At 38.5% G+C, this 22298-nt stretch overlaps 1 protein-coding gene across 1 annotated transcript in view; it reads right to left on the bottom strand.

The window, feature by feature from the left end:
* Positions 1 to 22298, bottom strand: part of PI4K2A (phosphatidylinositol 4-kinase type 2 alpha) — a 50771-nt gene that overhangs the window by 26401 nt on the left and 2072 nt on the right. Inside the window, exons 2-4 of the mRNA XM_063102341.1 lie at positions 15952 to 16152; positions 10828 to 10959; positions 10248 to 10401 (exon numbers count right to left, since the gene is read on the bottom strand). Coding sequence (XP_062958411.1) covers positions 10248 to 10401; positions 10828 to 10959; positions 15952 to 16152 — 487 coding nt within the window. The remainder of the gene's footprint in view (positions 1 to 10247; positions 10402 to 10827; positions 10960 to 15951; positions 16153 to 22298) is intronic.

Below are 22298 nucleotides of genomic sequence, written 5' to 3'. Positions count from 1 at the left end.
AATGAAAAAGGCGATATTACAACTGATTCATCTGAAATACAAGGAATCATTCGAGACTACTATAAACAACTATACGCCAACAAATTTGAAAATCTGGAGGAAATGGATAAATTTCTGGACACACACAAGCTCCCAAAACTGAACCGTGAAGACGTAGAAAATTTGAACAGACCAATAACAATAAAGGAGATTGAAGCTGTTATCAGAAGGCTCCCAACAAAGAAAAGCCCAGGACCAGATGGATTCACAGCAGAATTTTACCAAACATTCAAAGAGGAATTGACACCGATTCTTTACAAACTATTCCAAAAGATTGAAACGGACGCAAATCTCCCAAACTCATTCTATGAAGCAAACATCATCCTGATACCAAAAACAGGTAAAGATATAACCAAAAAAGAAAACTACAGGCCGATATCCTTGATGAATATAGATGCAAAAATCCTCACTAAAATACTAGCAAACAGAATACAGCAACACATACGAAAAATTATTCATCACGATCAAGTGGGATTCATCCCAGGGATGCAAGGTTGGTTCAACATACGCAAATCAATAAATGTGATACACCATATTAATAAACTCAAACACAAGGACCATATGATCATCTCTATAGATGCTGAAAAAGCATTTGATAAAGTTCAGCACTCATTCATGACAAAGACCCTCTATAAGTTAGGTATAGAGGGAAAGTATCTCAACATAATTAAAGCCATATATGCCAAACCCACTGCCAATATCATCCTGAATGGGGAAAAGCTGAAAGCTTTTCCTTTAAGAACAGGCACTAGACAAGGATGCCCACTCTCACCACTCCTATTCAACATAGTGTTGGAAGTACTAGCCAGAGCAATCAGAGAAGAGAAGGAAATAAAGGGCATCCAGATTGGAAAAGATGAAGTCAAACTGTCCCTGTTTGCAGATGACATGATCCTATATATCAAACAGCCTAAAACCTCTATAAAAAAACTGTTGGAATTGATAAATGATTTCAGCACAGTAGCAGGATACAAAATCAACACACAAAAATCAGTAGCATTTCTTTTCTCCAATAGTGAACATGCAGAAGGAGAAATCAAGAAAGCCTGCCCATTTACAATAGCCACCAAAAAAATAAAATACTTAGGAATTGAGTTAACCAAGGAGGTGAAAAATCTCTATAATGAGAACTACAAACCACTGCTGAGAGAAATTAGAGAGGATACAAGAAGATGGAAAGATATTCCATGCTCTTGGATTGGAAGAATCAACACAGTGAAAATGTCCATACTACCCAAAGTGATATACAAATTCAATGCAATCCCCATCAAAATTCCAAAGACATTTTTCTCAGAAATGGAAAAATCTATTCAGACATTTATATGGAATAATAAAAGACCACGAATAGCCAAAGCAATGCTCAGCAAAAAAAATAAAGCTGGAGGCATAACACTACCTGACTTTAAGCTATACTACAAAGCGATAATAACCAAAACAGTATGGTACTGGCATAAAAACAGACACACTGACCAATGGAATAGAATAGAGAATCCAGAAATCAACCCACACACTTAATGCCATCTGATCTTTGACAAAGGCACCAAGCCTATTCACTGGGGAAGGGACTGCCTCTTCAGCAAGTGGTGCTGGGATAACTGGATATCGATATGCAGGAGAATGAAACTAGATCCATACCTCTCACCGTATACTAAAATCAACTCAAAATGGATTAAGGATTTAAATATACACCCTGAGACAATAAAACTTCTTAAAGAAAACATAGGAGAAACACTTCAGGAAATAGGACTGGGCACAGACTTCATGAATACGACCCCAAAAGCACGGGCAACCAAAGGAAAAATAAACAAATGGGATTATATCAAACTAAAAAGCTTCTGCACAGCAAAAGAAACAATTAAAAGAGTTAAAAGACAACCAACAGAGTGGGAGAAAATATTTGCAAAATATACATCTGACAAAGGATTAATATCCAGAATATATAAGGAACTCAAACAACTTTACAAGAAGAAAACAAGCAACCCAATTAAAAAATGGGCAAAAGAGCTAAGTAGGCATTTCTCTAAGGAAGATATCCAAATGGCCAACAGACATATGAAAAAATGCTCAACATCACTCAGCATCCGGGAAATGCAAATCAAAACCACATTGAGATACCATCTAACCCCAGTTAGGATGGCTAAAATCCAAAAGACTATGAACGATAAATGCTGGCGAGGCTGCGGAGAAAAAGGAACTCTCATACATTGTTGGTGGGACTGCAAAATGGTGCAGCCTCTATGGAAAATGGTATGGAGGTTCCTTAAACAATTGCAAATAGATCTACCATACGACCCAGCCATCCCACTGTTGGGAATATACCCAGAGGAATGGAAATCATCAAGTCGAAGGTATACCTGTTTCCCAATGTTCATCGCAGCACTCTTTACAATAGCCAAGAGCTGGAACCAGCCCAAATGCCCATCATCAGATGAGTGGATACGGAAAATGTGGTACATCTACACAATGGAATACTACTCAGCTATAAAAACGAATGAAATACTGCCATTTGCAACAACATGGATGGACCTTGAGAGAATTATATTAAGTGAAACAAGTCAGGCACAGAAAGAGAAATACCACATGTTCTCACTTATTGGAGGGAGCTAAAAATTAATATATAAATTCACACACACACATACACACACACACACACACAAACCGGGGGGGGGGGGGAGAAGATATAACAACCACAATTATTTGAAGTTGATACAACAAGCAAACAGAAAGGACATTGTTGGGGGGGAGGGGGGGAGGGAGAAGGGAGGGAGGTTTTGGTGATGGGGAGCAATAATCAGCTACAATGTATATCGACAAAATAAAATTTAAAAAAAAATAAAATAAAAATAAAATAAAATAAAAAAAGAAATGAAAAAGGCGATATTACAACTGATTCATATGAAATACAAGGAATCATTCGCGACTACTATAAACAACTATATGCCAACAAATTTGAAAATCTGGAGGAAATGGATAAATTTCTGGACACACACAAGCTCCCAAAACTGAACCATGAAGACATAGAAAATTTGAACAGACCAATAACAATAAAGGAGATGGAAGCTGTTATCAGAAGGCTCCCAACAAAGAAAAGCCCAGGACCAGATGGATTCACAGCAGAATTTTACCAAACATTCAGAGAGGAATTGACACCGATTCTTTACAAACTATTCCAAAAGATTGAAACGGACGCAAATCTCCCAAACTCATTCTATGAAGCAAACATCATCCTGATACCAAAACCAGGTAAAGATATAACCAAAAAAGAAAACCACAGGCCGATATCCTTGATGAATATAGATGCAAAAATCCTCAATAAAGTACTAGCAAACAGAATACAGCAACACATACGTAAAATTATTCACCACGATCAAGTGGGATTCATCCCAGGGATGCAAGGTTGGTTCAACATACGCAAATCAATAAATGTGATACACCATATTAATGAACTCAAACACAAGGACCATATGATCATCTCTATAGATGCTGAAAAAGCATTTGATAAAGTACAGCACTCATTCATGACAAAGACCCTCTATAAGTTAGGTATAGAGGGAAAGTATCTCAACATAATTAAAGCCATATATGCCAAACCCACTGCCAATATCATCCTGAATGGGGAAAAGCTGAAAGCTTTTCCTTTAAGAACAGGCACTAGACAAGGATGCCCACTCTCACCACTCCTATTCAACATAGTGTTAGAAATACTAGCCAGAGCAATCAGAGAAGAGAAGGAAATAAAGGGCATCCAGATTGGAAAAGATGAAGTCAAACTGTCCCTGTTTGCAGATGACATGATCTACATATCGAACAGCCTAAAACCTCTACAAAAAAACTGTTGGAATTGATAAATGATTTCAGCACAGTAGCAGGATACAAAATCAACACACAAAAATCAGTAGCATTTCTTTTCTCCAATAGTGAACATGCAGAACGAGAAATCAAGAAAGCCTGCCCATTTACAATAGCCACCAAAAAAATGAAATACTTAGGAATTGAGTTAACCAAGGGAGGTGAAAAATCTCTATAATGAGAACTACAAACCACTGCTGAGAGAAATTAGAGAGGATACAAGAAGATGGAAAGATATCCCATGCTCTTGGATTGGAAGAATCAACACAGTGAAAATGTCCATACTACCCAAAGTGATATACAAATTCAATGCAATCCCCATCAAAATTCCAAAGACATTTTTCTCAGAAATGGAAAAAACTACCCAGACATTTATATGGAACAATAAAAGACCACACATAGCCAAAGCAGTGCTGAGCAAAAAAAATAAAGCTGGAGGCATAACACTACCTGACTTTAAGCTATACTACAAAGCGATAATAAACAAAACAGTATGGTACTGGCATAAAAACAGACACACTGACCAATGGAATAGAATAGAGAATCCAGAAATCAACCCACACACTTACTCCCATCTGATCTTTGACAAAGGCACCAAGCCTATTCACTGGGGAAGGGACTGCCTCTTCAGCAAATGGTGCTGGGATAACTGGATATCCATATGCAGGAGAATGAAACTAGATCCATACCTCTCACCGTATACTAAAATCAACTCAAAATGGATTAAGGATTTAAATATACACCCTGAAACAATAAAACTTCTTAAAGAAAACATAGGAGAAACACTTCAGGAAATAGGACTGGACACAGACTTCATGAATACGACCCCAAAAGCACGGGCAACCAAAGGAAAAATAAACAAATGGGATTATATCAAACTAAAAAGCTTCTGCACAGCAAAAGAAACAATTAACAGAGTTAAAAGACAACCAACAGAGTGGGAGAAAATATTTGCAAAATATACATCTGACAAAGGATTAATATCCAGAATATATAAGGAACTCAAACAACTTTACAAGAAGAAAACAAGCAACCCAATTAAAAAATGGGCAAAAGAGCTAAGTAGGCATTTCTCTAAGGAAGATATCCAAATGGCCAACAGACATATGAAAAAATGCTCAACATCACTCAGCATCTGGGAAATGCAAATCAAAACCACACTGAGATACCATCTAACCCCAGTTAGGATGGCTAAAATCCAAAAGACTATGAACAATAAATGCTGGTGAGGTTGCAGAGAAAAAGGAACTCTCATACATTGTTGGTGGGACTGCAAAATGGTGCAGCCTCTATGGAAAATGGTATGGAGGTTCCTCAAACAATTGCAGATAGATCTACCATACGACCCAGCTATCCCACTGTTGGGAATATACCCAGAGGAATGGAAATCATCAAGTCGAAGGTATACCTGTTCCCGAATGTTCATCGCAGCACTCTTTACAATAGCCAAGAGTTGGAACCAGCCCAAATGTCCATCATCAGATGAGTGGATACGGAAAATGTGGTACATCTACACAATGGAATACTACTCAGCTATAAAAACGAATGAAATACTGCCATTTGCAACAACATGGATGGACCTCGAGAGAATTATATTAAGTGAAACAAGTCAGGCACAGAAAGAGAAATACCACATGTTCTCACTTATTGGTGGGAGCTAAAAATTAATATATAAATTCACACACACACACACACACACACACACACACACACACACACACACACAAAACCGGGGGGGGGGGAGAAGATATAACAACCACAATTACTTGAAGTTGATACGACAAGCAAATAGAAAGGACATTGTTGGGGGCGGGGGGAGAAGGGAGGGAGGTTTTGGTGATGGGGAGCAATAATCAGCCACAATGTATATCGACAAAATAAAATTTAAAAAAAAAACAATAAAAAACATAGAGTTCATATTAATAACTCTAGGAAGAATGAACTCAATGGGACCCACATCAAGACATTATGATCAAACTTTAGAAAGACAAAGACAGAATTTTAAAAGCAGCAGAGAGAAGCAACTCATTACATATATAGAATCCTCAAAAAGATTATCAGCAGATTTCTCATATGAAACTTTGGAAACCAGGTGGCATTTGGCTGGTATATTCACAGCGCTAAAAGAAAAATACTGTTAACCAAGAATCCTATATCCAGCAAAACTGTCCTTCAAAAGTGAGGGACAGGGGCTGGCTGATTAGCTTAGTTGGTTAGAACATAGTGTTACAACACCAAGATCAAGAAATAATAAAGATTAGAGCAGAGGTAAATGAAATAGAGAACAAACAAATAATAGAGAAAATTCACAAAACCAAAAGCTGGTCTTCAAAAATATCAACAACACTGACAAACCTTTAGCTAAATGGCAAAAAAAAAAAAAAAAAAAAAAAAAAGATCAGGCTCAAATTACTAAAATCAGGGCCAGCCCATGGCCCGCTCAGGAGAGTGCAGTGCTGATAACACCAAGGCCACGGGTTCAGATCCTGTATAGGGATGGCAAGTTAGCTGGTCAAGCGTGGTGCTAACAACACCAAGTCAAAGGTTAAGATCCCCTTACCGGTCATGTTATAAAAAATTTTTTAAATAAAATAAAATCAGAAATGACAATGGGGATATCACCAATTCCACATAAATAAAAAGGATAAAAAGAGAGTATTATGAGCAATTGTACACCAACAAATTGAACAACCTAGATGAAATGCACAAATTCCTAGAAACACAAAACCTATGACGACACAAAGAAATAGAAAATCTGAATAGACTTATGCTAGTAAGGAGAATGAATCAATAATCAAAAATTTCCCAACAAAAAGTCCCAGACCTAATGGCTTCACTGGTAAATTTTTCCAAACATTTAAAGAACTAACATTAATCCATCTTGAACTTGTCCAAAATACTGATGAGGAGGGAACACTCCGTAATTCGTTTTATGAGGCCAGTATTACCCCCAAAACAAAGCAAGACAGAGACCCTATAAGAAAACTACAGACTAATATAACTTATGAACACTGATGTAAAAATCCTCAATTAAAACACTAGCAAACTGAATTCAAAAGCATATTAAGAGGATTGTAAACAATAAGCAAATGAGATTTATTTCTGGAATGCAGGATGGTTCAACACATGAAAATCGATCAATGTAATTAATACATCACATTAACAAAATGAAGGGGAAAAAAAAAACCACAGCATCATCTCACTTCACACAGAAAAAGCATTTAATAAAATTCAACACCCTTCATGATAAAAACACTTAACAAACAAGGAATACAAGGAAACTACCTCAACATAGTAAAAGCCACATATGAAAAAAAAAAAAAAAAAAAAAAACCCACCGCAAACATCATACTCAATGGTGAAAGACTGAAAAGTTTTCTGCTAGGATCAAGAACAAGGCAAGGATGCCCACTTTCACCACTTCTTTTCAACATAATACTATAAGTCTTAGAGCAGTTAGGCGAGGGAAAAAAAATCAAAGGCATCCAAATTGGAAAGGAAAAAGTAAAATTATCTTTGTTCACAGACGATATGATCATATATATACAAAACCCTAAAATTCCACAAAAAAGTTATAACTAATAATTCAGCAAAGTAGCAGGATACAAAGTCTACCCACAAAAATCAGTTTTATTTCTATAAAATAACAAGGAATAACCCAAAAAGGAAATTAAGAAAACAATCCCATTTATAATAGCATCAAAAAGAATAAAATACTTAGGAATTAACTTAACCAAGGAGATGAAAGATTTGTATAATGAAATTTACAAACATTCCTGAAAGAAGCTAAAGACAACATAAATAAATGGAATGACACCCTGTGTTCATGGATTGGAAAACATAATATTGTTAAGATTTCAATACTACCTAAAGTGATCTACAGACTTAATGCAATCCCCACCAAAATTCCACTGACATTTTTTGCAAAACTAGAAAAACCCATCCTAAAATTTACAGAAGCTCAAGGAACCCCAAACAGCCAAAACAATCCTGAAAAATAACAAACCTGGAGAACTCACACTTCCTGATTTCAAAACTTACTGTAAAGGTACAGTAATCAAAACAGTGTGGTAATGGCATAAAGAAAGACATATAGAACAATGGAATAGAATAAAGAGTTCAGAAATAAAGCCTGACATACATGAGGGTACTTCAGAAAGTTCGTGGAAAAATAGAATTAAAAGACAATATGAATCTTCCCACGAACTTTTTGAAGTACCGTCACATGGTCAAAGAATTTTTGACAAGGGTGTCAAGACCATTCAGTGGAAAAAAAGACAGTCTTTTTAACAAATGGTACTGGGAAAACTGGATATCTATATGCAAAAGAATTAAGCTGAACCCTTACCTAATACCATATACAAAAATTAACTCAAAATGGATCCATGACCTAAATGTAAGGCCCAAAACTATAAAACTCTTAGAAGAAAATATAGGGAGAAAGCTTTATGACATTAGATTTGGCAATGATTTTTTGGATATAGCACAAATGTACAGGCAACAAAAGAAAAAACAGACAAAGAGCACTTCATGCAAATTTAAAAATTTTATAAATCAAAAGACACTATCCACAGAGTAAAAAGGCAACACAATGAGAGGAAATATTTGCAAATCACCTATCTGATAAGGGATTAAACTTTGAAAACTGAAAAACAACAAATAAACAAACTGATTCAAATATGGGCAAAAGACTTGAATAGACATTTCTCTAAATTGGATACACACAATTTAGAGAAATGAAAAAAGAAAAAAGAAAAAAAGAAGATAAAATAAAGAGGATATACAATTGGCCAATAAGCACATGAAAAGATACTAAGCATCACTAATCATCAGGGCAATGCCAATCAAAACTATAATGAGATACCATGTCACACCCATTAGGATGGCTACTATCAAAAATCCAAAATAGTAAATGTTGGTAAGAATGTGGGGAAACTGGAAGCTTTGTTCATTGTTGGTGGGAATGTAAAATGGTACAGCCACTGAGGAAAACAGTAAGATCATTCCTGAAAAAATTAAAAATAGAATTACCTTATTATCAAGCAACTTCACTTCTGGGTATATACTCAAAAGATCTGAAAATAGGGTCTTGAAGAGATATTTGTACACCCAAAGTTTATAGTAGCATTACCACAATAGCTAAAACATGGAAGCAACCCAAGTGTCTATTGATAGATGAATGGATAAGCAAATAAAACATTATCCAGCCTTAAAAGGGAATAAAATTCTGACATATGCTACAACATGAATGAACCTTGAGTATATTATGCTAAGTGAAATAAGCAAATCACCAAAAGTCTAATATTGTATGATTCCACTTATATGAGGTATTTATGGTAGTCAAAATCATAGAGACAGAAAGTAGAATGATGCTTGCCAGGGGCTGGGGTTATTGGGGAATGGACAGTTATTGTTTAATTGCCATAGTTTCAATTTTGCAAGATGAAAAGAGTTCTAGAGATGGACAGTGATAATAATTGCACAACAATATGAATGTACTTAATACCACTGAATTGTACACTTAAAAATGGTAAAGACAAGGGCTGGCTGGTTAACACAGTTGGCTAGAGCACACTGTTATAACATCAAGGTGAATGGTTCAGATCCTCATACCAGCCAGCCACCAAAAAAAAAAAAAAAAAGGGTGAAGATAGTAAATTTTATGCTATGTGTATTTTACCACAATAAAAACTTGGTCAAAATACGGCTCCAATAAAACATGAATTTAAAGACTTTTGTCCTCAATACATGTAGATTTTGCCAGGTTAGCTGAATTAAAACTGCACTGGAAAATTTTTTTAAAAAATCATGATCTAGAGCTGGCCAGTTAACTCAGTTGGTTAGAGCACAGTGTTATAACACCAAGGTCAAGGGTTTGGATCCCCATACTGGCCAGCCACCATAAAAAAGGAAAAAAAAAAAAATCATGATCTAAGTACCCACCTCAAGAAGTCAGAAAAAGACAAAACTGATAGATCCCTAGATGCTACAAGAATGACTAGGGATTAAGAGAGTACTCTTCATGGTGCTTTGGAAGAGCCAGATATCTTCTATCTGAGACTGGGAAAGAAACTGAGATTTTATAAGATAAACATAAACAAACGTATTTTATATAAACATAAATACCGGCTCTAGGCCTCACCATCTCTGATAACGAACTACACATGATGTATCTGAACAAAGTTTAACCTGAAAAAGTATTCTCTGAGACCCATCCCAAATATGCATGACCCTTCTGACTGAAGAAAAAAAAACTCATCCTGACAAGGCACTCTGACCCCTCAGCCCTGCAAGCCTCCAGGCCTCCCTCTATGTATCAGCAGTCTGGCACAGGCACGGGACCACCTGCAGTTGCTCACCAGTGTTGCGGATGATGTAATCTAGCACCACCAATCGCTCAAACTGCAGCAGTAGTTGCCGGTTAGTGTTCTCAGGGAGAGGTTCTGCCTCAAAACGCCGCAACCAGTAATCTGCATCTTTGTAGCCTTCAACAAAGAGCTGGAATGAACCGACCTGGAACCAAGAGGAAGGAACAAAAGTTATTTCCCTACAGTCCAAGTCCAGAGACCCCAGGAGTAAGCCAGGTACCCACTAAGGCCCTGTGGAGTCCATATCAGAGAAGAAGAACATTTTCACAATCTTTACTTCTTCATTTGCCCGTAAGTACAGGAGAAAAGGGGTGTGACAGTGATCATCCATCCAAATTAAAGAAGCCTATCCAAATGAGTCAGAGGAGTAAAGCGAGAAAGTTAGGCATCTACCCTCTGGAGAATTATTCCCCAAATCTTAGGCTCTTGAAAGAAGTGAGGAAGACAGGAGGCTCAGGGCAGGCAATTCACGCGCCCATATTCGAGTCTATAGGCACCTTGCTTCACCATCTGAATGACTATGTCACTATAATCTGTCACCTTTGATAAGTCACATGGGTGTAGTCTGTACCTTTGGTGGTAGCCCAATGCGGTTAAACCGCTGCCCAACTTTTGGCACTTTCTCTAGTGCAAGCCGCTTGCCCCTGGACTTCACTCGATCAATGGCACTATAGTTGAAGGTATCACTGGCCAGGTATACTACCTACAGTAGAAAGAGAAGAGATATTCAGGTTAAAGTCAAGTTTCAGGAACCAGACCACTATGGCAGAGAACAGTTAAATGCTCACCAATATTGTTCCTCTTCCAGGGCACAGAGAAAGAATGCATTTCTCAGCCTTCCTAGCAACTAGGATAGGGAATATGACTACATGAGTGACATGGGATCTAGGAGAGCTGCTTAAATGGCATGAATCTGAAACATAAGCAAGAAATAAACTCCTATGGTATTAAACCACTGAGATTCAAGGATTGTTACAGCAGCTAGTGGGAATTACCTTGACTAATACAGTCGCCTCCTAGGTTATAACAGGCTCAATGCCTATTTTCTTTCCAGATAAAAACAAAAATTGCAATTTACTCTATACCCTTTTATTTCCTTTGAATTATATACTTTGTGTAATTATTCACATTCCAAAAAATAAACATTAAAATTGGTTTTCATTTTTAATAGATTGCTATATTTATGCACAGACTATATCTGGAATATTACACAAGAAACCAGTAATAGTAGCTGCCTCTGAGGAATGAAACTGAGTGGGCAGGAGATAGAGGTGGGAAGAAGGCTGAATTACTTTTCTGTTTACTCTTCTGTGTCTTTTGATATCTGTATTAGATGCATGCACTGCCTATTCAAAATAATTTTTCAGTGGGCCGTCAATATTACACTTGACTGTCAAATTGCAGTGACATCATCTGTTATGTGTATCTATTATCACACATCACATTTTCTTGTGATTATCCACTCAAATATCTAACTTCCTTCTTAAAACTAATGAGATTTGGGGAAACAACATCTTATTCACATTAGCATTCCAAGTACCTAACATAGTGCCTAGCATATGCTCATGAAATATTTATTAAATGGATGAGTGAATGAACGAATGAATGAGCTACCAGCTTCTTTCAGAGATAGCAACAACTGGGTTTTGGCATATAAATACCTAAAATCAAATTTATAAGAAAATTATTTTCTAAGCCTTGCAAATTTCATTACAAATAACTAATTATTTTGCCTATGAACTTTAGAGGCAAAATAATTCCCTCCCATCCATTCTTACACCCAGTGTTAACAGGGTATATAAAATGGATGTGAAAGGTACTTCCTGCCTTACAAAACAGAAAACTCAGGTATAGGAATGAAAGAAAAAGGGCATTCCTAAGTCTACCTTGCCAGTTTCCACAGTGAAAACCCTGGCTCTCTCAAGCCATAAACCACCCTTTTACCCTCATCAGATTTATTTTTGATCATTCTTACCAGCAAACCACTTTTTGCCTTTGACTAATGAAACTGTCATAACCTGAAAGCTCACAAGAACAGACAGCAGAGTAAGAATTACAACCAGTAGGCCGGCCAGTGGCTCACTCGGTAGAGTGCGGTGCTGATAACACCAAGGCCACGGGTTCGGATCCTATATAGGGATGGCCGGTTTGCTCACTGGCTGAGCGTGGTGCTGACACCAAGCCAAGGGTTGAGATCCCCTTACCGGTCATCTTTTTAAAATAAATAAATAAATAAATAAAAAAGAATTACAACCAGTGAGTAAGAATTAGAGCCTTACTACTGGAAGCTCCATCTCAGTGTCAGCCCTATTTCCATAGTGACAGATGCTCCATCAACTGGATAGAGTCCTGTCACAAGGGTGGGGGAGGCAGGGAGGGGAGAGATTCCTCTTACTACTTTCCAGCAGCTATATAGTAAGCTTGCAAAGTTCTGTCTCATCTCAGTCTCTTGGAAGAAAAGTATTTTGTTGTTGCTGACTTTTTGATGAAAAAGATCCTCAGGCCTCATTAAGGTTCTCTAACATGTAAAGAGGAAGACTGGAGATGGGGAAGAAAGGAATTGTGGGGTGACATTAATAATAAATAATTAATAATTAATAATAGCTCATAAAAAGATCACAGACTAACTTGGATGGAGTATTTACATTGTGCCAGGCACTGGGCTATGTGCTTTACATGGATTAATCTTGATAGCCACTCTATAAACTACTTATAGCCCTACTCTTACGATGAGGAAATTGGGCCTAGGGTAGTTAAATGACTTGCCCAAGGGTCATACACAAAAAAACTGCAGAGCCAGAACTCAAACTCTTAGGCACTGCACTCTAGAAGCACCAGCAGATGAAGCAGGCATAGGGCCAGGGGCAGTCTGCTATTTGCCCAGCAAAGGAAAGAAATTACAGAGTGATAAGCAAGGAATATTTAAGAGTTTTTAGAAACTAGGAGGGGCCTAATAGGAGGATTTCAGGTTAGGCAGGAGACTTAACAGTCTTAATTATCACATAAGATGTTCAAAGTGTGCTGTTTAACTACCTGCACAGAGAGAAAAAATTAAAGCATAAAGGAAAAGAATGAGCTGCACAAAGCCAGGCAATGAATTTGATGTCAAATGGGAACTACAAGCTTGGTCAAACATTCTCTCTATAGATAGGAAGTTGGGGGATCTTTGGTAATATTTCTTGTGATTTTATATTTATTTACTGATTCAGCTGGTACTTAATGAACATTTACTATAGATATAGTACTTTTCTAGGTGCTGAGGATAGGAGAAAGAAATCTCAAGAAGAGGTTTCTGACTTCTACAAACTTACAAACTAGTTGGCTTATTGTTTGTGGAGCTTAGGGGCAAAGAAGCAGATACAGTTAAATATCCATAAAAATCACACTTTCTTCTAAAATCCCTGGGAAAACAGAAAAAAAAAAAACAGGTTTAAAGAGAAGTTCCTATATGCTTATCAATCTCTTTGCCCATAAAATCTATCTAAACCTGTGAAGAAAATATCAAGCAGGATTTTTTAAATCTAGATGCATGGTCTCTAGGGGGTCAATGGATGGACTCCAACTAGTCTATGAACCATCCTCCTAAAATTATATGCAAAACTGACTGCAAATATGTGTATTTTTTTTGTGGGAACAGGATCTATACCTTTCATCATATTCTCAAAGAGGGTTAAGACCTAGAGCTATAAACACACTTCCGCAGCTTTAGGGCATTAGATCACTTAAGTTGTTACTAAACCTCAGGTAGCCACATACTAAGTAAGTGATGATGTTTCCTTAAATGTTCATATGCTGACTGGCAGATTCCTTCCCCTCATAACCCTTGGAGAGTGCAACAGAGAAACCCCATCAGTGCCATGTCTAGTGGAACTGTGAGAGCGGAACCACCACTGAGACCCCAGACCTGTGGAGCTACCAGGGTGCAACGCCAGCCTGTGAGAGCTAAAGCATCACCTGAGACCAGGAAAGCCATGGAAGGGATCCAAACCCCACACTAGTGTGCAGAGGACGTTGAACATGGAGTCAAGTTACAAGATTCACCAGCTTTAAGTGTCAATGCATGTCCCACTGGGTTTCAGACTTGTTTGGGACCTGTTATCCCTTTCTTTTGGACTATTTCTCCCTTTTGGAATGGGAATATGTACCCTGTTTGTCCCACCATTTTATCTTGGAAGTAGATAACTTGTTTTTAATTCACAGACAGAACTTTGAACTTTGTACCTTTGAGTTGAAGCAGGTTAAGACTTTGGGGATGAAATTAATGCATTTGCATGTGAAAACGACATGAGTTTTAGCGGGCCAGGAACGGAATGTAGTGGATTGAATTATGTCCCCCCAAAACTCCCTGAAGCTTGAATTGTGCCCCCCAAGATTTATGTATTAGAAATTCAACTAGTGTCCCCCAAGTTTTATGTATTAGAAACTGTGACTGTTAAGAGGGTGGGGGATCCAGGACCAGCCCATGGCTCACTTGGGAGAGTGTGGTGCTGATAACACCAAGGCCTCAGGTTCAGATCCCTATATGGGGATGGCTGGTTAGCTCACTTGGGAGAGTGTGGTGCTGACAACACCTAGTCAAGGGTTAAGATCCCCTTACTAGTCATCTTTAAAAAAAAAAAAAAAAAAAAAAAAGGAGGATGGGAGATCATATTATGGTAATTGAAAGGTGGAGCCTTGAAGAGGTTACTGGATTGTAGGACCATGCAGTAGTGAATGGATTAAAAATGGTGGTCAGGGGCATGGTCTGGAGGGCTTTAAAAGAAGAGAGTCTGCCTTTTGCTCTCTCTGCTTCCACCATCTTGCAATGTGACACCCCTGGGTCACTGTCACCACCACCAGATGGACTTTGGACTTCCCAGCCTCAGAAACTATAAGCAATAAATTTTGTTTTCTTTATAAATCACCCAGTTCCACGTAGTTTGTTGTAAGCAACATAAACAGAGAGTTACATGGACCACCCTGTAGTACAGGGGTTCTTAACCTGGTATCAGCAAACTCCCAGAAATTGTATGTAATTGATTCTGTATTCAAGCATATTTGGGAGAGTATGGTCCAGACTCTTCATCAGAACTTCAACTAAGTCTATAATACATACAAGGTGTGTGAAAATCCATTCTAAGGGTAAATTTGCCTAGATTTGGGACCTCTGTTTTGGTATGTTCAGACAAGTCCCAGAATTCCATAGTACAAAGATAGGTGAGGAAAATCACATGTCAGTTTCCTATAGGGGTTCAGGCCAGACCTTTACTTTAACCCTCACATCATCCTAAAGCTCTCCTCGTGAGAACTTGCATACATGCTTAGCTGACATCAGCTAGTCCATTCTACACTGTATCTAAATCCTGCAATGGCTCAGAAGTCTAAGAGAGTGAGCCACAAAAGTAGCTAAGTTTCTAACCAGCTTGGGGTTACCTGGGATCGAAAGACTGAGGGAGCCAATAAATGTGCATTAGAGGTCTGTGAACTTGCTGAAATTGTATACAAAATCATATGTGTATCCTTCTGAGGATAGCTTTTATCAGATGATCAAATCATGGGCCTAATCCTGCCACATTCCCCAAAAAAGGTTGAGAATCCCAGACTTAGGGCATAAAAGGCCCCCACTGGACCCACAGTCTCACTAACATGTAGCAGGTCTTACACCCCAGGAAAACTCTAGCCAGGCAGTAAGACTCCCCGGAGATGGGTCACCGACCTTCGTACGGGGTACAATGTTGAGTTCCAGTTTTTGGTCCACCAGGCTGGCCCCTGCTTCTGAGAGATAGCCCTGATTGAGGACAAGGCAGTCACGGCCAAAGCAGCAGGGACAGCACAGCTTCTGCAGCCACTTGGTCCACTTAGGATTAAGCTGCCCATATGGTTCTTCATTCTTGGGTTTGAAGACAGCAGTGATCTTCTATACAGACAAAAGAAAAAGAAGACATTAAATGGAGTTGATTAGCATAGCCCACAGACCAAGTCAGCAGAAATCTAGAAAGAAGTGAGAGGGCATAGTCAGACAATCCCTACTTACAGTCAGACACAGGCTTCTCCCCAGCTTGTACGGGGAAGATACCAGCTCATGTGTGCAGATAAGAGGCCCACTGCTAGAAACGGTTATAGCCAAAGAAAATGTCAAGTCTCCTTGTTCTTCCTTGCTGCTTTACTCCTCTTTTCCATCTCTCTCCCCTCATGTAAGCACCTACCTCTAACTTTGAGCTTCAAACAAACCAGGTAAATAGATTTCTACATTTCTAGGAGCAATATATAGAAACCTACTCAGTGACAGATTTTGGGTCACTGGCAGCAATCCTGTACCAACACAGTACTGCTTCCCCTCCCAGAAAGGATATAACATCACACTGCACTGATTGAGGCCTTTATGATAATCTTTTTCCAAAAAGGTGAGAAATTAACTTGTGAATCATACATTATCTTTTTTTGCAGATATCCCTGCCCCATTTATCCTACAGGACCTTTCTTTATATTATATGCCAGAAATTTAACACCATCAAACTCCAACTTCCAAATACATGTATGCACACTGTTGCTCTGCATCAATTATGTAAAGACTCAAAAAATTATCAACTGAAAGGAAATAAAGAAGGTATTATGGAATGAGTTAGGAAAATGCCTTCATCAATGGTTGATTTCCTCTATCAGCTTTACTATCCCATCCCCTGGGTGTTTATAAAACCTTGAAATGAAAAGTTTAGGAATGTCAAACTAAAAAAGCAACCAAAGAGAAAAATCACTGCAGGAAAAAGAATCTGCTACCTGGTTAGAATGGGGTTCTCTTAAGTAATTCTGATAGGCAAGAGACCAGGATATAAGATACCACAAAGACTAAATCCATCTTCTCCAGCTGACAGTAACTTAATCTGCAAAAGCTTTTGGAAACATGGGATGCCTAGAAACTACAGCCCTCCCTCCTAAATGTTTTCTTCCACAGGTCAGTCAGCCCTGAGATTGTTTCACATTTATCTCATTCCCTCCAGTCCCCAAACTTCTAACATAAAGGAAGAAAATCAAACATGCTGTCCAAGTGATTCATCTTCACATCACATGACTCTCCTTCTCCCCTCACTCCACAGCCAACTCAAGCTAGTCTGGGTCATAAGACATTTTCCTGTGGGTGTCACTTCCTGAATGGCAGATCACAGCAGACAACATACATCTCTCTGCCTCCATTAAGTACTCATATTAGGAACTGGCTAGGTCCATGTCTCTAACAATAACTGGTCAATCTTGAAGCCAGTTCCTTCAAAGAGCCTAGCAAGGATTTGAGAGGGCAAAAGAAATACAGAACTCTCTTCTTCCCTCCAAAGAGAATCGAAAAACAAACTTACTTATTTAGTGGCAAAAGCAAAATGTATATATTCATATCATAAATCTTCAGAATTACTTTCTTATCCAAAGCAGCTAGCAAGAGACCTAAGTTAGCAGTCTTCTTTGTCTCTGCTACCCTGGAACCCTAGCCTCTGAACAACAAAGCAGCAGTAGCAACAGGCTCACAACTCAGGACCAACGAGTCCACTGTAACTCTTGGAACCTGGACAGTGGAACCACAGGGCAGAGGCTGGCCCGTGGCTCACTTGGGAGAATGTGGTGCTGATAACACCAGGGCCACAGGTTCGGATCCCTACATAGGGATGGCCGGTCAGCTCACTTGGGAGAGCGTGGTGCTGACAGCACCAAGTTAAGGGTTAAGATCCCCTTACCAGTCATCTTTTAAAATAAAATAAAATAAAATAAAAAAAGAAACCACAAGGCACATTGAAGCATGTCCCAGAACTCAACAGTCAGTTCAACTGAGGCACACTGTGGAGTTCAGCAAGCTGGCCCCCAATGAAAGGGAGACCAAGACTACTACTAATGGGGGCTGAAAAATACCAGGGCTGAGGCTTAAATAACTCCACTTAAAGAAAGCAGAACTTGAAGAACAGGATTGCAACCAAGCATCATTTATAGACTGACCTCTCAAACTTCTCTATTCCCTCCTACCATAAGGAGAATCAGAAAGCATTTCACTGACTCTAAAGCATTAGTAATTATGGTTATTTCAGTAGTACAGGGTTTCATTAAGAATACTGTCTGGACTAGATAAATGAGGTAATGGTAGGGTAGAAAGGATGTAGGAACAGAAGGGCATTCAAAGGGGAGACAAGTGCCCTTCAGGAATGAGTATAGGCCTCAGATCAATTCAATTCTGTTAACATTTGTGCAGGTCCTCATTTGTGCAAAACAGTGTGCAAGCATTCAGCGGATTTCCTAGATAGAGACATAAAACAGCCTATGACCTAATTTCCAAAGCTAATTTTCACTTCATATAATCAACTATGTTACTGAATAATTAAGAATATTCTCTTCATTCATACAGAACAAACTCCAAAACGACTCAAATTAGAAAGACACCCACCAATATACAGCTGAGAAAGAAAATGATTATTGCCTAATTTTTCTCACAATCCTCTCTCTTCTTTAACTGACTTTCAATTCCTTTTGTTTTGTTTTGGAAGGAAGGGTTTCTGGCAGCTAGCCAGTACAGGGATCCAAACCCTTAACCTTGGTGTTATCAACACCATGCTCTAACCAACTGAACAAACCAGCCAGCTCCAATTCCTTTATTACACCTAGGAGAAAGTTTCAGGTTGGTGCTAATGTTTTAAAAACACCTTGCCTCAACAACCACTTACTAATCCCCCCTTTTAACAAAGGGAGTGAGGTAAATTTAGCTTAAGTAGCAGCAGTCCATTAAATTGGGGATAAAAACAAAACTGCACAAGTAAGCATGAGGAACCATTTACTGGAACCTGGAACCCAGAGGGTTTCCTGTATCTATCCAACAGCGAGAAGGGAGGGTATCATGCTATGCTAAAAGAGGCCCTTTCCTCCAGGAACCTAAGAAAGTTCAAGCACATCACTCATATTGTTCAATGAAATAGGCAGAAGTGCCCTTTAATAAAACAGGGGGCTTTTTTAAGTTTGGTAAACACAAAGTGGACAGTTCTCAAACTTTTTGGTCTAAAGAGCCCTTTAAACTTTTATAAATTAAGGACTCCAAAAAGCTTTTGTTTAAGTGAGTAAAAGCTATATTTGCTGTATTAGAAATTAAAACTAGGCCGGCCCCGTGGCTCACTCGGGAGAGTGTGGTGCTGATAACACCACAGGCCACGAGTTCGGATCCCATATAGCATGGCCGGTTGCTCACTGGATGAGTGTGGTGCTGACAACACCAAGTCAAGGGTTAAGATCCCCTTACCGTCATCTTTTTAAAAAAAAAGAAATTAAAACTAAAATATTAAAACTATTTATTAATTCACCTAATAAAAATAAATCCACTGCATGTTAGCATAAATGACATATTTTTATGAAAAATAACTATATTTTCAAAAAAATATTTTAGTGAGAAAACTGGCATTGTTTTACATTTTTGCAAATCCCTCTAATGTCTAGCTTAATAGAAGACAACTGTATTCTCACATCTTCTTTAGTATTCAGTCTGTTTCGATATCACATATCATGTAGTCTCTGGAAATCTCCACTCAACACTCATAAGGAAATGAGAGTGAAAAAGACAAATAGCCTCAGAATTATTATAAAAATAATTTTGGCCTGTGAACCCCCAAAAGGAACCCCTGGGGGTCCCTGGGCCACACTCTAAGAACTGCTGTATTCTATACTAGAGGTTGGAGGGAAACAGCAGTCCTTGGCATAGCTACTTAGATAGAGAAGGCTCATTGGCATGCTAACTCTTACAAAAGGGAGAAATGGGCTACTCCAAATATATGGAACCCTGAAAGAAGACGCGGTCCAAATATAATGTATTCAAAGAGATTTATCCTGTATTTAATTTCCTATCCCACTGCCATCATCCACCCAACCTGCCTCAATCATTACAACTTGTGGCTTGGGACAGCCCCCTATAACAGATGGTAGATGATGCTTAAAATCTCAAGATCTATATATGACATACAAAGTAAAATAATTTTATTCTGTTTGAGATTCTTTATTTGGCAATGGCTATCAGTGTGGTTCTCATCAAGCAGGAAGAACATCAGAATTTCTTGGCGGGCACAGGTAGTTGGGAGAAGCACATTCAATATTACAGTAATTGTATATTTGAAAAATGGTAAAATACCATTTTCATGACTCTCAACTTCTTGGTGGATAAAGTATTTTTAAGAAGCTGAAAATCACTGAAATGAGGCCAAGTTCCTAGAACATATGGGCAGTGTCTTTACAGATATTGTAATTGGTATTTTTGACACAAATACCAAATAACATTATCTAATGAATTACTATTCTCAATGGTTATGAAAGCATCTTCTCAAAATTATACTACTTTTGCCTTATTCAATGCCATCTATTCAAGAAAGCCAAATCCTGAAGTCAGTACGTATATAACTTAAAAACAATAAACTCTAATTGAGCCCCTGATAAGTACCAGGAACTATGCCAGGGGCATTCATGTGTGATATCTCATTTAATCCTCTTAAAATAGTAAGTCACATGCTATTCTGTGGTTTTTGGCAATATGAACATCTAGTATTACTAGTATATAGTATCTAGTATTACCAGTATCTAGTATTACTGGCCACACAAAAGAGAAAATGCTCAAAAAATGCTTTTGAAGTTGAGTGAGCATGAGACTTGAAGCACAAGGATGTAAGTGAAGAGGAGTAATGTGCACATTCTCCACCAGACTTCCAATCTAGCATTTTCCATCTTACTATTCCAGGTCCCCACATGCTCACACTGAGGCAGAAACCATCCTAAATTGGGAAATGGAATCAAGGCTGTTATTTTCAAGACTATTTGGACTGTCTAGGCAACTGGTTCCCCCAACCTCTGTTCCCCCTTCTTCTCTGGATACAAGACTCCTGATTTTTAGCTGAGCAAAATAAAGACCACAGTTGCCAGATACTACTGCAGTTAAGTTCTAGACAATGGGATGTAAATAGAAGAGTCTGGTACAACTTCTGCGAAGTGCTTTAAAGGGTAGGGGCATATTCTCCCTCTCCCTTCCTTTTTCTAACTGGCTGAAAAACAAACAAGGTGTCTATAGCCTGAGCAGCCATCTTGGATCATGAAGTGGAAGCCACACCCTAAGGATGACTGATCAGCTGGATGGAAGGAGTCTGCCTCTCTGATGAAGTGAAATGTTATGCCAGCATGGGCAGCCTGTAGACTTCTTTTACATGAGATAAATCTTTTTCAAGTCATTATTATTTTAACATATCTGTCACACACAGCCAAATTCAATACTAACCAATACAGTAGCTGAAAAGAGAAAACAGAAATTCAGATGACTCACAAACTCTGAGGCAGCAAAGCACATGGTTAGAAGCATGAACTCTGGAGCCAGTCTGCCTGGTCCAATCCTGCTCTACCTCTTACTAGTTGTGAGATCTTGGGCAATTACTTATACTGTGTGCCTCCGTGTTGTCATCTGTGGGGATAATAAGAGTGCCTATCTCCAAAGGTAGTTATGAGGATTAAGTGAGTTATTACTTATAAAGCGCTTAAAATAGTACCTGGCATATAGTAAGTGCTATGTATTTTTTTTTTTTTTTTAAAGATGACCGGTAAGGGGATCTTAACCCTTGACTTGGTGTTGTCAGCACCACGCTCACCCAGTGAGCAAACCGGCCATCCCTATATGGGATCCGAACCCGTGGCCATGGTGTTATCAGCACCACACTCTCCCGAGTGAGCCACAGGCTGGCCCCAGTGCTATGTATTTTTTAAAGAAAATAAATAAATACATTTGGAGCAGGGCCAAAGATGACCATACCTACTACAGTGAGTCTGTGGGCCAGTCTAACCCACCACAGCATTTAGGAAGTGGTACTCTGTTTTAAACCACATTTTCCTCAGTGGAAGCAGGATGGTTGCATTAGTAAGTTTTATCAGGGCATCTGTGTTTTGATTTCCCCTCTAAGAAAGGATAGTAGCCAGTATATTTTAGAGACTGGGATCCTGAAAATCACCAAGAAACATACCTATGGTCTGTCATTCTCTGTGGCCTGTGTACTGAGATGATAGTATTTTACCAGGTAG

Source organism: Cynocephalus volans, chromosome 7, assembly GCF_027409185.1.
Source record: "Cynocephalus volans isolate mCynVol1 chromosome 7, mCynVol1.pri, whole genome shotgun sequence".
Classification (NCBI taxonomy): Eukaryota; Metazoa; Chordata; class Mammalia; order Dermoptera; family Cynocephalidae; genus Cynocephalus; species Cynocephalus volans.
Note: the sequence above shows the minus strand (reverse complement) of the source record. Positions and strands in the feature narration are given on the sequence as shown.